General features: G+C 32.5%; 1 protein-coding gene across 3 annotated transcripts in view; it reads right to left on the bottom strand.

Annotated features, from left to right (window-relative positions):
• LOC140432347 (sorting nexin-29) overlaps positions 1-14,982 on the bottom strand; it is a 54,923-nt gene that overhangs the window by 18,044 nt on the left and 21,897 nt on the right. For all 3 annotated transcript variants that reach the window (XM_072520188.1, XM_072520186.1, XM_072520187.1), the window contains 3 exons: positions 5,384-5,493; positions 2,641-2,760; positions 924-1,348 (listed from right to left, as the gene is read on the bottom strand). In XM_072520188.1, coding sequence (XP_072376289.1) covers positions 924-1,348; positions 2,641-2,760; positions 5,384-5,493 — 655 coding nt within the window. The remainder of the gene's footprint in view (positions 1-923; positions 1,349-2,640; positions 2,761-5,383; positions 5,494-14,982) is intronic.

Genomic DNA, 14,982 nt, shown 5'->3' on the forward strand with positions numbered 1-14,982 from the left:
TGGCATTGTCCATCACAACCACTGTTTTATTGTCTATCCACGTCCCATCCAGATAAACAATTTCTCTTCCACTTTCTCTGTATTTATGAATTTGAATTAAAAATTCAGATTCAGAAGCAGATTCCATAATCACTTGGCGTTTATCAATCGTTTTTATTTTAAAGCCGTTTTTTAGAAAACATTGCCTTACTGTCTCACTACACCACTTGATTCATGTGTCAACTTTCTGCAACATATGCATGATGGTTTTTAACGTGGGGATCATCTATTATTCATACATGTTATACATTGTTTTTCTAATGATGTCCACATCACTCCGGTCTAGTTTCCTAAACATACCAGCGTCTTTTCTTTTTCTTCTACTTACTATCGGTTGTTTTGTTATTGACCACACTGTCTTCATTGGTCTTTGTGTTAAGACTGCCCCGTCCTTCACCTACACCTACAAGAAAATAAAAATACGATCCTGTCCAGAGGCGATCCCCCGCTGTCTTGCGGTAGATACTTATCGATAATAAATATTAATGACAATGACTCTCTTAGATCTCTGGTAGGACTTCACCGCCAGATTATCGAATCTCTCCAAAGATCAATCACTCGACTATATTGACACTTAACTTTGTTAGATTTATTTCACATATTTATTACTTTGTTACTAATCGTTTATATATTTATGTTTATAATTGAGTAAATATTTTTGAGTATTGAGTATTTTTGCAAATATTTTCTGGGCATAAAAAAGGGCAACACTTCTTTATGTCTTTCCGTTTAATGATAAACTCAAAATCATAATACTAAAATATTCCAATACACTGCAATGATATTGGATGCACCTTCAGTTAATTTATTTAGTTATTCATTATGTTTTTGATATACGTATGTAAGTAACTACATATTTACAAAAGTAAAATAGTACTTCTTACCTCTAATATTTCATCAGAGTTATCGGGAGATTCGAAATTTTTATTAACTTCAACTGAAATGGGCGTCAGTTCACCAATTTCTTCCTGAGTCACGGGAGTCAAACTACCAGGTACAGCTGTCGAGTATTTATCCCTAGCACCACTATTTTCAATAGATAACTTCCTAAGCATTTTAGGTTTCTGCTCCTCTTTGGTACCTTCCATTTTATTCGGCGACTTATTGAACTTTTCCTCCACTATTTGGTTTAGGCAGTGTTTAGGTTTAGTTTTGGGACATCCGCTATCCCCTAAAGATGTAGAGTCTGAAGTAGTGCTGCTGGAACTTGAAGGAATGCTGGTCGATAGATAACTATCATCGTCTTCGAATGAAATGAACTGGCGAGCGACTTTACGCTTTCGTTTTGGCTTTTCTTTTACTTTGTTATCTATAACATTTTAGACATAGTACAAAGGGAAAGCCAAAAGTAAAAAATATACACTCATGGGTAAAAGTATGGAATATTTTGAAATTATCGTAAATATGTTCAATATGATAAGTTTATAAATTACCAAAATACTTTTTTTCTAAAAAGAAAACTTTATACAGGGTGTCCAGAAACTCTCCTGACAAATGAAAACAGGAGATTCCTTAGATAATGTTAAGACGATTTAATCCAATTCACCTAGTCCGAAAATGCTTCCTAAGGGAGCAACAGCTCTTTGAATATGGCGCCTTGTAAGTAGTTTTTTTAATAACTCCAGAATGCTTCTATTTAGAAAAATAAGAACTGGTACGATTATTTATCCTCCAGAGTTGAATCAATTCCATTAATTGCGACTTTCTAGTACCGTTCATAGGCGTCCACTTTGGGTAGGTCAACGGGTATTTTAACGCATATACAACTTTTCGACAGTCCAACTAACATGTGCTCTGGCAAATTCTAATCGTCACCTTTTGTCGTTTTGAGAGATCCTTGGAACTTTGGCAGGTCGTCTTGGTTTTAGGTTAGCATCTTTTAACCTTCGTCTAATTGTTTATTGTTTTAGTGCTAACATTTCTTGAATTAAACAACTAGTTTTTAAGATGAGTAGATGTCAATGAGTGACTTCGTAAGCTCTGAAGAATTAAAAAGCAGTCGTCTGTGGCACTTGTACACCGCTTTCTTCCCTGGCCCAGGCTTATTCTGTAATTTCCTGTTTGCTGGATACCTTTTTAAAACTTTTGACTTCAATCTTACAATTTTAAGAAAATATCTTCCATCAAAACACTCAACTGACAATATATGTTATTAAAACGAAGTTTCATAAGGCAAAATACTTGCACCGCCTACTAAATAAATGATATCAGTCTAAATAATAAGTTTAGGAAGATGTTTGTAATTATTTCAAAATTACGGTGTCATAACATCAATATTCCATTTTTTGTCCATGAGTGTATGATAAAAAGGAATAAAAACTAAAAACTTTTATTGCTGTACGGATTGTTAAAGAAACATAATTTGAAATATAGAATTTCCTTTCAAGGTCTAATTTACCAGATGTCCGTATAATTAAAAAAAAAATTATCTAGAAGTCGAACGGCACGACCAACTTGCAGTCCGGATTTAAGTCCATAGACATAGAGAATATTTGGATGCGTTAAGTAATTATAGACGTGTAGTTTTTTCGTTATTTTCTACAAAGTAACAACTAACGTTTGTTGCTTCTACTCCACAAAATTAATAAAGAAATTGCTTACCAGGTATGGGAGCTTCTATGATTGGCTCAGCTTTACACCGATAAACTTCTTTTCTTAACGTCACGCCACTATTGAACTCAGGTTTATCAATACTTATAGCAAATAATATAGAATTCAAACCTGAAATCAATAAAAATCATTACTAACTGTGTCTTACAGTACCTGCCAACTTTTTTGCTCATAATATTTTTAATATTCAAAACAAATAATCTTGATTCATTTAGATATATGCAATTTGTTAAAGTACAGATTGTTCGATCGTTACATTAAGAAGATTTATAGACAGTAGTAGTAAAAAAGAAAAATCTTATAACATCTCGTTTCTGGTTTACACATCCAGGACTGATTCCGCATTAATTGCAAAGCAAAATCTTCAAGCTTCATTACTTTATATGCGTCAGTCAAGGGATACCTGCATATAATGGGATTGTTTCACAGAGACTTAAACCGTAGACTCTCTAGCAGACAATCAAACATTCCTAACCACCAGTCAAGGAACATCTGCATACAATGCCGTTCCTGACATTTCTAACAAACGTGGATAACACCACTTGTAAAATGCATCGAGTGCATCTATTCGATATTTATAAGAGCCCAGGCCCCCAACCGTACAGCGAGGTTAAGAAAATATAGCGTCTTAGCATTCTTGTTCTCATGCTTTTATTTCCTGTATTCTACGGTCTAGCGTTTTTGTGATCCAGCTACTCAAATATTTATATATACTAATCCTCTCTATCTTATCTATATTCTATTATATCTTATCTATATTTACTTATCAGGGCAGATATGAGCTACTCCAATGCATTTTGCAAGGTAAAATTGAAGGAAAAGAGCCCCAGGACGAAGACTATCTTGGCATGCTAACCTGAGAGCATGGTATACATAGACCTCAACACAGCTATTCCGTATAGCCACCAACCAAGTCATCATAGCCAGAATGATCGCCAACGTTTTAAACGTTGAAGAAGAATCGTCTCTATAATTATGTTGCGAATTCACACATATAGCAACATCGGCTTAAATAAAAATACTTTTTTGGGACTGCATTACAGCGGATGGTAGTGGCAATTTACTGGCGAGTTACTAGAAAATCATATTGTCCGTTAATATGGGGTCAGGATCGCACATTTTAACATGATAATGATTCATATCACAAATTTCGTTGAGCAACCAATTTTGTAGAAGAAAATGGCATAGAAATATTGGAATATTGTCCAAATATGAACTGTATCGAATATATTTGGACATTTTTGAAACAAAAATGTTCAAATATATAAAGTGATTTATGGCATAGAACACGTAAAAGACGGAAAAGCTTCCGGGACGGATTAAATACCAATAGAACTAAGTAGTCCCAAATATTGGCTTCTCTCAACTTTCGTAGCGATTCCCAAAATGACAAATGCAAAAGTTGGCAACGAATATCGGACCGTTCAACTCATGAAATTATACGAAATAGAATGTTTGGAAAATTGGAAGAAAAAGTAAGGTTTGTTCTAAATATTTTGATACATCGATGCCCACATACCTACCATGATATAATTATATAAATAATATACACTGCCGAGCATAAAATTAGGGTCACCCTGTACTTTAAATTTATTTTAAAAATTATTATTCTTTTTAACTAATTTCGGTTGTAACATAGTTTACTAACGAATTGCTTAAACAAAAAAACGTTTTTGTCCTTTAAAGTTTATTGAAAGTAATGAAAATGAACAGTTTGGCTTTGATGTACTAAACATTGAAAAGGGAAAGGTTGAAAATTTTAAGTTGATGTGATTTTTGTTGAAACAAAAGAAAATTTAAGAACTTCAGTGGCGAGTATTCCCTCCTCTGGCAGTGATAACAGCTTGCAAACGACGAAGCATACTTTGGATCAGATTTTGGTACATATAATATAGTGGTAGCTACTTAAAAGAGTCCACACTGTTATTTTACAATAGTAATTGGATTTTGTGAAAATGCTGAGTGAGGTCGATTTTTATCCCAAAGGGGTCATCTTTTCACTATATACCTTCCAGTACCAAAATCCCTTAATTTTAAATATGGAATAGTAGAATTTTAAATATGGACCATGTGTGTATATTATTAGACAGGTATTTCGCTGGAGAATTAGGGCTTTCATGCTTTTTCTTTTCATATTTACTCTGTTCTTTATAAAAAATATTAATTTATCAAAAGTTAAAACCAAACCCTTAAAAACCAAACGTAACGTCTATGTTTTGCTAGTATTAATGACAATTTTTTTCGGTCACGTCAAAAATTACATGGAAAGAAATTTGCAAAAAGTTTAGTTATTTGAAATGTTGTTTAGCAGTGATATTAAATAGGTATTTTTTTTTAATTAGTTCAAAATGGTCTATTCTATCGCAGAACGTGTTTAAATAATTTCCATATTTTTTGAAAATGGGAAACAGCGAAATTATTTAATCAACTTCATCACTCATACGTATTAAAACTAGTTGACAAATGACAGTGTGAGAATGGTATCTATGGGTTAATGAAGTCAGCCGATTGATGAAAATTGAGCCTCCCATAGAACATCAAGAAGCTAGGTCGTAATGAATATCTTTACAAGACCATCCAAAAATCGGTACTACTTTAATATAGAGCTCCCCCAGAGTTCAATCCTTTTGTATCTGTGATGAGTGACTTTTCCCTTAGAGGATCGCAAAGCTTAAATATGGGATCAATTAAGAATTAAAAGAAGCCTATAATGATTTTTAAAGTATATACTCACCTGCTGCCATATTAGGCAGCATGCTATTTTTTTCTTCATCTCTAAGAATAGACCAGGATTCGTAAAATTCTCTTAAAAGGAGAGGGTTGCTCAAGAGCGTGTGAAAATATCTAAAAATAAAATGTATTAAAATATGTTGTAGAACCAATACTATGTCGGTGTACAGTCATGAGATTTTCTTTATGATTTAAAATGGAATTACTAACAAAATAGTCGAATCTTTAACATTTTAAGATCTTATACTTTCAAATTTTAACAAACTAGTTCTGAAACTATTTCTTTGTGGCACGTTTTTCACTGAATATTTTTAGATGGGATTAAACCACAATTAATTGTAATGAAAATTACACTTTTTTTGAAGTTTCGTTTTCCAATCCTCAAATGGTTTTTGAAAAATCCTGAAATAAAATTGTGAAAATTGATCTGACAATTCTTCTGATGATTGATCTGTTCATTTTTTTGAAAACGATTTGATGATTGGGTATCGAAACGTAAGATAAAAAGATGTAATTTCCGTTACACTTAATTGTAGTTTAATCCCATCTAAAAAATTGTATCAGCTAGTTCAATTAAAAAACCATTTTTTCACATGGAATTTGGTATAACCCTCAATTTTTGGGTTTCAGTTAAATGGTGTAGCATTTTTTAAATGTATGTGACAAAAATGTTTAAGAACTGTCTTTGTATTGAACTATAATTGCCTATAATACAAAGTCCATCGCACCGTTCAAATTTAGTGTTTACATCTCGGTTTGGTCGAAGTAAAAACGAAAATATTGATACACTACTGAATAGATGTTATTGGAAAAGACATTCAACAATGGATAGAATAAGTCTCTCTGGGTAGATAGATGTTAGGTTTATTCCGAACAAGATATTTGATAAAAATCAGTTTTATTAAAACTAAAAAAAAAAGAACTTTATTTACCATTAGTATCGAGTGACGTTATATCTTTTACGATTCGTTAGCCAGTTTGTTACGAAAGAGGATGAGTATATTTTTATCTAAAAAATTGTATTATTATAGGGTGTTCCAAGATGTTTTTAACAGCCTATAATTTATTTAGGAAGTAGTGAATATTTTAATTTGAAAACTGGGAAATGCCAATACTATCAATTGATGTATACATGAGATCTGTGACCTTAACACGGGCGCTGTGACGTCAATACAATGAAAAAAAATGGAGTATGAGAGTGAAGTATAGGTCAAACGAATGGTTTTTTTACCCAAATTCAACGGTCCTCCACAATGAGGATATATATGTTAATAAATATGCTTAATTTTCAATTTAATGGTGCATTTTTCATCTCCAAAACCTAAAACTATTATACCTAAAACTATTAACATTTTTATAGTTTTTGCAAATTCACAAGCAAAGCAAGTTGTCTTTGAGATTTTATTAAAATCGTATTTTGACAACTATAAAATGGTAACAACTAAAATATTTTTTTGTTATAATACCATTTCTTGTATTCGCTCACTAATGGGTTCATTGTAGTTTTAAAACAGAATTGTGAAATATCGTGACTTCTTACAGTAGTAAAAAGACCTTTCCCAATTCACACCTAATGAATACGTAGATATGTTGTTGAATTATGGCGACTGTAGGAAAAATCCTCGAAATGCTCAAGCCTAATACACGGAATGCTTTCCCAAAACAAAAACACGCCACCGCGACAACTTGAGCCAGATATATCACTCTCTCATCATGCAAAACAAATAAAAAAATATAAAAAACCCCTTACAAGACAGTAACTTCATTCCCATTCTTCTTTCCATTTTTTTTGTTTGTTTGTTTTTTAAAGAAAAAGAAAAAAGTAATCCTCTTTTAAAAAAGGTCTGTCCCCGTTCAGCTCGCTAATTCCCTCAATAATGGTACCTATTCCCTGCATTCCAAAGAAACACATATACGAGAATAAGCCACATGTGAAAATTATGACATCCTAGAGCTGATAGAAAACAATCGAAAAGATTAGTGTGGTTTGACCCTCGAAAGAGCTTACCAACCAACATTCAAATGAAGCCATCGGTTAAAATTAATTGAACAATAGTGTTCTAACAGTTTTTTGTTGTATTTTTTGTTTCGTTTCTCTCGTTTAGTTGTTAATGTTTAATGTTAAGTTATCGTAGAGTTTTCATAACATCTAAAAAAAACCTACAAATTGTTTGTAGGTTACAATGAACCCAGTTGGTTGTTTACTTATAGTCTAAAGTCTTTTTTATTTGTAGTGAACTGATGATGCTTTTAAAAATAAAAGCGAAACCTATTCGAATAAATCAATAAAGTAGTTGACGACTTTTATTTGCCAATAATTGACCGATAAAACCTCTGCTATTCAACCATTGAATATATATTATATATATATATATATATATATATATATATATATATATATATATATATATATATATATATATATATATATATATATATATATATATGTAGTCAGTGACATTAGAAGTGATGCACCCAGAAGGAATAACTACTTAATATTTTGGCATGAAAGTGACTATATTTAAAGCATGCTATGATAACAATATCAATGTATTATCTTTTATATTTTTTGTAAAAATAAAGTTTTATCTTCAATTTTTTTTGTGAAGAGACCGATTTATGAAGATCGGCTGGTACAGAAATTTTTGGTTATTATTCCTCAGTCTAATTGTATTAAGTGTAAGATGCCTTGAGTTCCTAACGAAAAACGATACTACAAACAACAATTTTCTTTATGCATAAAAATTGTATAATTTTTATAATTCTTTTTAACTTTTTTTATGTTAACTTTTATATCTCTCTAACCCTGACTCCTTCCTCCAAAGCTGGATCGATAAAGAATAGAATAGGAAACATGGTTCCCAATGTTTTTTTTTAAGAAAAAAACACGCCAACTGGTACCTATACCAATTTATACAATTTTTGTACTTACTGCAGCTGTGGTATCTGCATAAAACTTTTTGTAGGTCAATTCTTTTATCAACTACCTTCACTAAACTTAAACTTTTTCTTTAGTATAATTTCCTATCCACTAATTCACTTATACTGCTCGTACCTGTTGCTTCTTCCTCGTCCAAACAACAACTAAAAATTAATTTTCTCATTCCTCAGTTTGCCACATTTCTACTAATTTTCTACCCAAAATCCCGGTTTCTTTTAAACTATTCATATGAATTCAAAGAAATCTACCAATCTTTCTATTTCTAATTTATAAAATACAGCATAACATTAGTCAATAAAATTTTCCCAAAACTTCTAATCCCGTTCTATAAAATGAGCTTTAATCTTTCATTGTTTGAGAGACCTTTTGTTTTCTTCCAAACAAATCTTCTCTAAGAACAGCTTTCTACCTGACTACGACATTCCTTTGCCTCAGTGTTAAATAAAGTTTTACTATTTACTTTACATTAGGGCAATTCTTGTTACATATTTTATAAGTATTATTTGGCCAGTTATGACAATTTTACACAATTTTTTTAAAACCTTAAAACTATAAATTATCCACACTCTTCACTACACCAACGAAAATCACCGTTTTCGTTACGATATATAAACGAAGACCTACGAAACAGAACCAGAGTTACAGATGTTGTGGAGAGAGCTTGCACATTGAAATGGTGATGGGGTGGCCACGTGGCAAGGATGAATGATGGAAGGTGGAAACGCAAGTTAACCGAATGGAGACCAAGAACAGATAAACAAAACAGAGGAAGATGACCAAATATATATTTTAATTAAGGTGTAATATAATGTGTTACTAATTGGATGTTAAAAGATAAACTAAGAATAAAAATATACCAAAGAATACAGACTTTCACGTTGGTGTTTTGTAATGATCATAACTCCGATGACTTTTACCATACCAATGCACGTGCTCGTGCAAAACTATTCGTCACCTTGTCAAATATTTAATTATGTATAGTATAGGCAGAGGTTCTGTTATGCATTCAAATACAATTTTTCAAACCACTAAAATTACTCATCAATTCGAAAACTATACATTCACATTGATAATTATACAGCTGCTGGTTTATGTTCGTAATATGATCATCTGATAATAATCTAAATATAACAATAAATACTTGCAGATTACAGAACATCATTGCAGATATTTTTGTTTGTCATTGGGAGAAATAACTTTATATTTTTTTTTTAAATGTAAGATGATTTCCGTTTGTATGAATTTTGTTTGTGTATAAAATATAATGAACTTCTTTATCATAATATATCTATAAGTTAAGTTGTTTTTTTATTTTTTTCTTATTTTCTACATATTTTTTTTCTTTGCGTTTCTCTAATCTAAGTTTCTTATTACTAATTTTTTTTTCACATGTTTTGTTCGTTATTCCTTTTTTATTTTAACTCTCTTTTAAGTTTATCAATTTTTTATAATATATTTATGTAGCATGTAGTATAATATGTGTCAAAACGATCTTACGATAGATTCGTTTTTATTTTTATTTTATTTTGGCCATTGCAGTAGCAGATATACAAGCCAAGAGCGTCATCCCGATAAAAAACAATTTTCTTTTTATCAAATGAGGCGATAAAACTGTGTTTACTTCGTTTGATAGCGAAAAACGCTTCTGTATCCATTGCTTGGAATATTCTTTGGTTTTGGGAGTATATTGGAGAAAAAAGTTTCACCGAAAACTATAAAACGGTTAAAAAAATCATTGGGGTTGTTACGATAAAGTTCCAAAAAAAATCTCAAAAGATTGAGGTTTAGCTCCGATGGGAACATCTGCGGCATTTAATACACTGATTATTTTTTTCATTTTCAATTCTTGAATTGGAATTCTGTGCACATTTTCATTTGAGATCTTCATTATGTCCGCTCTCACGCACTTTTACTTGATGATAATTCAATATGTTACAAATGACTATTCCAATGACGCCGGAATCGTTATGACACCACCATTCTATAAAATAGTTAGTAAACTCTCATGGCTTTACACATTGGAGAAAAAAGTTTCACCGAAAACTATAAAACGGTTTAAAAAATCATTGGGGTTGTTACGATAAAGTTCCAAAAAAAAATCTCAAAAGATTGAGGTTTAGCTCCGATGGGAACATCTGCGGCATTTAATACACTGATTATTTTTTTCATTTTCAATTCTTGAATTGGAATTCTGTGCACATTTTCATTTGAGATCTTCATTATGTCCGCTCTCACGCACTTTTACTCGATGATAATTCAATATGTTACAAATGACTATTCCAATGACGCCGGAATCGTTATGACACCACCATTCTATAAAATAGTTAGTAAACTCTCATGGCTTTACACATTCCGATACCAAATACCTATTCCAACTTCATAAGTATTTCTCCTCCTTGGACAATAAATTCCTCAATCGGACAAATCCTTAAATATCTTTAGAAAGAACGATACTCCCTACCCCTTAATGAAAAATACCTTTATCAACAAACAAAATTTTCTAACTTTTATCACGTATACTCAGACGCCTCTAAAACATCTACTGAAGTTGGACAGCTGTCGTTCCTCCAAATATTACACTTGGGTATAAACTACCATCCTTAAGCTGTATACATACTGGCGAGCCACTGCCGTCTATCAAGCTCTCACTCATATTAACTCCATAATATATCCAATGCTCTTATGATTACCGATTCCCTCAGATCCATCAACACCACTAACCAACTTTACACAACACATCAAAATGCTCTCCTATTTAAAAAAGAACTAGCTACCATACAAAATAGCAACCATACCGTACAATTTCTATGGGTTCCTTCACCCCTGCCTTCAAGGAAATGAAGAAGCGGATCACATAGCCCAACAAGCAAGAAGCAGTGAAACCGTGAGTGAAGTGAGAAATGTAGGGCTAAATGATTTAAAATCATTTGTTCATTTGTTAAAGTGAAGGTCGTAAATTTGTGGCAAAACCAGTGGGACAGTTCAAAGTGAAAACAACTGTAAAACCGAGTAAATATCAATTTCTCAACAGAGTCAATTAAGTCATTGTTACTCGACTTCGCCTAGGACATACCTTACTTACCCAGGGGCATATAATTGGTCACACTAATCCCACTTTATGTCAACTGTAATGTTCCACTCAGTGTTAAGCATGTAGAGTGCCCAAAATACCAGTTGCAGATACAAATCAATCACATCAAGGGATCAACAAGTGAAATCTCCGGAGAAAATTGTAAAATTGAACATTTGGTCAAATTCTTGAAAAACATTAATATACTTAACAACATTTAGTATTTATAAGTAAATTATCTTATGTGTATGAATGTATGTCGCTAATAACTCAGGGGTTGATGCGGCTATGTTTGTAAAAAAAACTCCGAAGAGAATAACAGTTTTTGGATGCCAAATACGGATTATTCATTTATTTTATTTAACGTGTGGCTACAACACAGGTAAACCATACACACAGAGAGTTGTGTTTATAAATAGAGTAAACAAATAATCATTACAAATAATCATAGTATAAAAATACTAACAAAACATCAAAGTTTCATTTAATTGACTCTTGCGTCGCAGACCCATCAGATTTCTAAGCAACCCATCAGATTTCTAAGAAATCTGATGGGTTGCTACTGTAGAACAGCCCTCCACCAGGTGTTTAGTATGTCTTTCATCGCCGCAGTTGACCGTTCTGTTGTTGCAGTGGTAGCCCGGCACTTCGGTCTTGACGACATTTGACTACAATCTGCAGTGGGTAGCCAAATCGTTTGTTAGTTAAACATATTTCTTCAACAAAAGCAATAGTGCGATTAAAAAATGAACTGTCAAATCTTCACAGTCGGAAAAGGAGTTCGATAGGGTTGCATACTGTCACCAGCATTATTTAAGACCAGGTTCCTCCAATCAAAAATTCGAAAAAAATTTTTCAAAAATTTCTAGAAAATGCTCTTAGAAAGAGTATAGAATTAGTTCCGAAGGCCTGCGTGACCTTAAAGTAGGTAGGGAAGTGTCACTCGTATTTCGAAACTATTGCACTTATCAAGATGAACCCAAGGGCATTTTACTCTTTAGATGTCTCTCTATGGTCGGTACCACAAACGAAAGATTCATTTTTATTTAAAAAGTTATAAACAATTAAAAATGCAAAAAAGACGAAAAATTCAAATGCCCGCCATTTTGTTTTTTTTTTTCGGTAAAAATGTTTCATTGTAATACCGACCATACCAAATTCCTCTGTTAACGATGAGTGGCACACGAAGTAACGCATAATGTAACGAAGACCAACACAAATATACATTTAATAACACCCGTGAAAAAAGATCTATGATAGATTATGTTATAACCAACAGACAAACATCCATCGGAAATAATCGACGTAAGATGTCTTAACAGGCTTAGATGTCTAAGCAGATGTAGGTAGTGACCGTGACCCTAGCCTAGCATTACGTAAAATAAGAATTATCCTGATTCGACACCATGGTTTAGAGAGGAAGTGAACACAAAATGTGAAGAAAAGAAGAAAGCCTTTTTACAATACAGAACACAACAAACACAACAGGCATACAACCACTATAAACGAATCAGACATGAAACATGAATCAGACGAGAATGATCAGAGGACAAAGAAAAGAGATGAACGAACTAATAAAAACGAAACACATTCAGAAGGAAACATGGGTAGACTACTTTCGTTCCCTATTTGCTAAAGGTGACGATAATGAACCACCAACACCAGAGGTGACGACAAACGAAGAAATAAATATTGAGGAGGAAGAGGTAAAGGAAGCATTAAGGAAATTAAAAAATAGAAAATCACCAGGAGAGGACAGAATACCGAACGAACTCCTAAAGTAAGGAGGAACAGATCTGACCAAACAACTATTCAAACTAATCCAAAAAATAATAGAACAAAACAGAATTCCTCAAGAATGGAGGTCAAGCACCCTAATACCCCTCTTCAAAAAGGGAGACAAATCGGGCCCAGAAAGTTATAGAGGGATTAAGTTATTAAACAGAACACTAAAATTACCAACCAAAGTGATAACAAATAAACTGAATGAAATTATAACACTAGCAAAAGAACAACAAGGTTGTAGGTCGGGAAGATCATGCACCGACGCTATATTTATAATGAGTGTAAGAGAAATCGTTAGAATACAACAAACCGGCATATCTATGTTTCTTAGACTTTAAGATGGCGTTTGATAGGGTCAAATTAAAGGACGTTATCCACTTATTGTACGCAAGAGAGATAACTCTAGGAATAATCAAAATGATCGAAAATATCTACCAAAACAACACAATAAAAGTAAAAGTGGAAGAAGAACTAACCGACCCTATTGAAGCTGGCAATGGGATAAGACGGGGAGATTCCCTGAGACCTCTATTGTTCAACCTGATTATGAATGAAATAATAAAAAAAGTAAGAACTAAGAAAGGATAGCAAATGGGAGAAAAACAATTAAAAATTATTGACGATTTTAAGATTTACAACGTATGCTGCACCAATTTCATATAACCGATAGAAAATTTAACATGTTAATTTCCCCACAAAAGACGAAATGCATGGTTACAACAGCAAATTTACTAAGATGTAAATTGGAGCTGGAAGGTCAGATAATAGAACAAGTGATGAAGTTTAAATATCTAGGCATCACATTATCTAGCTACGGAAAGCTCGAAACTGAAGTGAATAAAGTAAACAGAGCCGCAGGCTGCCTGAATGAAACAATATGGAGAAATAAAAATATCGGGAAAGAAATGAAAGGCAGAATTTACAAAACAGTCATTCATTAGACCAATAATGACATACGCGGAAGAAACACGACCTGACACAGAGAGAACAAAAAGGACGTTAGAAACAGCAGAGATGAAAACAATAAGAAAAATTGATGGCAAGACACTATGGGACAGAGCTAGAAGTATAGATATACGACGTAGATGCAAGGTGGAGAACTTCAAGAACTGGGTAAGAAATAGAAGAGTAGAATGAAACGATCACATAAGCCGAATGACAACAAATAGAGTAGTAAAGACGGCAAGAGACGGTTCCCCAATAGGAATACGATCAGTAGGAAGACCACGAAAACGATGGAACGACAACTTACTGGGGGCACATTGGAAAACAGACAGAGTCATGTCTACATAGAAAGAAGAAGAAGAACGATGAGTGGCGGTGCGTTGTGAGTTGTCTACGAACTACATTAAAGCTAAAAGAACGCAACAGTGTTCAAATTTTTCAACGTGCGAAAAATTAATTCACTTAGTATGCGATAGGTTGATTATAAAATAAAATATAATAAATGTAAAAGTTGATTATAAAATTATAAACTGAAGGAAAACGATGAAATATAGTCTTTGACATTTTATATATTTTTAAATGTTGCGTTCTTTTAAATTAAATTAAATTCTTTATTTTCTTTCTGACAAACATGGTTTGTATAGAATTAGTCATAAATATACATTGCTAAAAACTAAACACTAAACTAGACTAAACAAGACATGAAATGAATTTAAAAGCTAAATGAAATACAGCTAATATCTAAGATCTAAAAAATTCTTCGACTGTATAAAACACTTTTTCACATAGAAATTGCTTAAGATTCCTCTTAATACATTTATTGAACTAGTGGACTTTACAACTGTAGGTAAATGATTAAACA

The sequence above is a fragment of the Diabrotica undecimpunctata genome, chromosome 1, assembly GCF_040954645.1.
Source record: "Diabrotica undecimpunctata isolate CICGRU chromosome 1, icDiaUnde3, whole genome shotgun sequence".
NCBI lineage: Eukaryota > Metazoa > Arthropoda > Insecta > Coleoptera > Chrysomelidae > Diabrotica > Diabrotica undecimpunctata.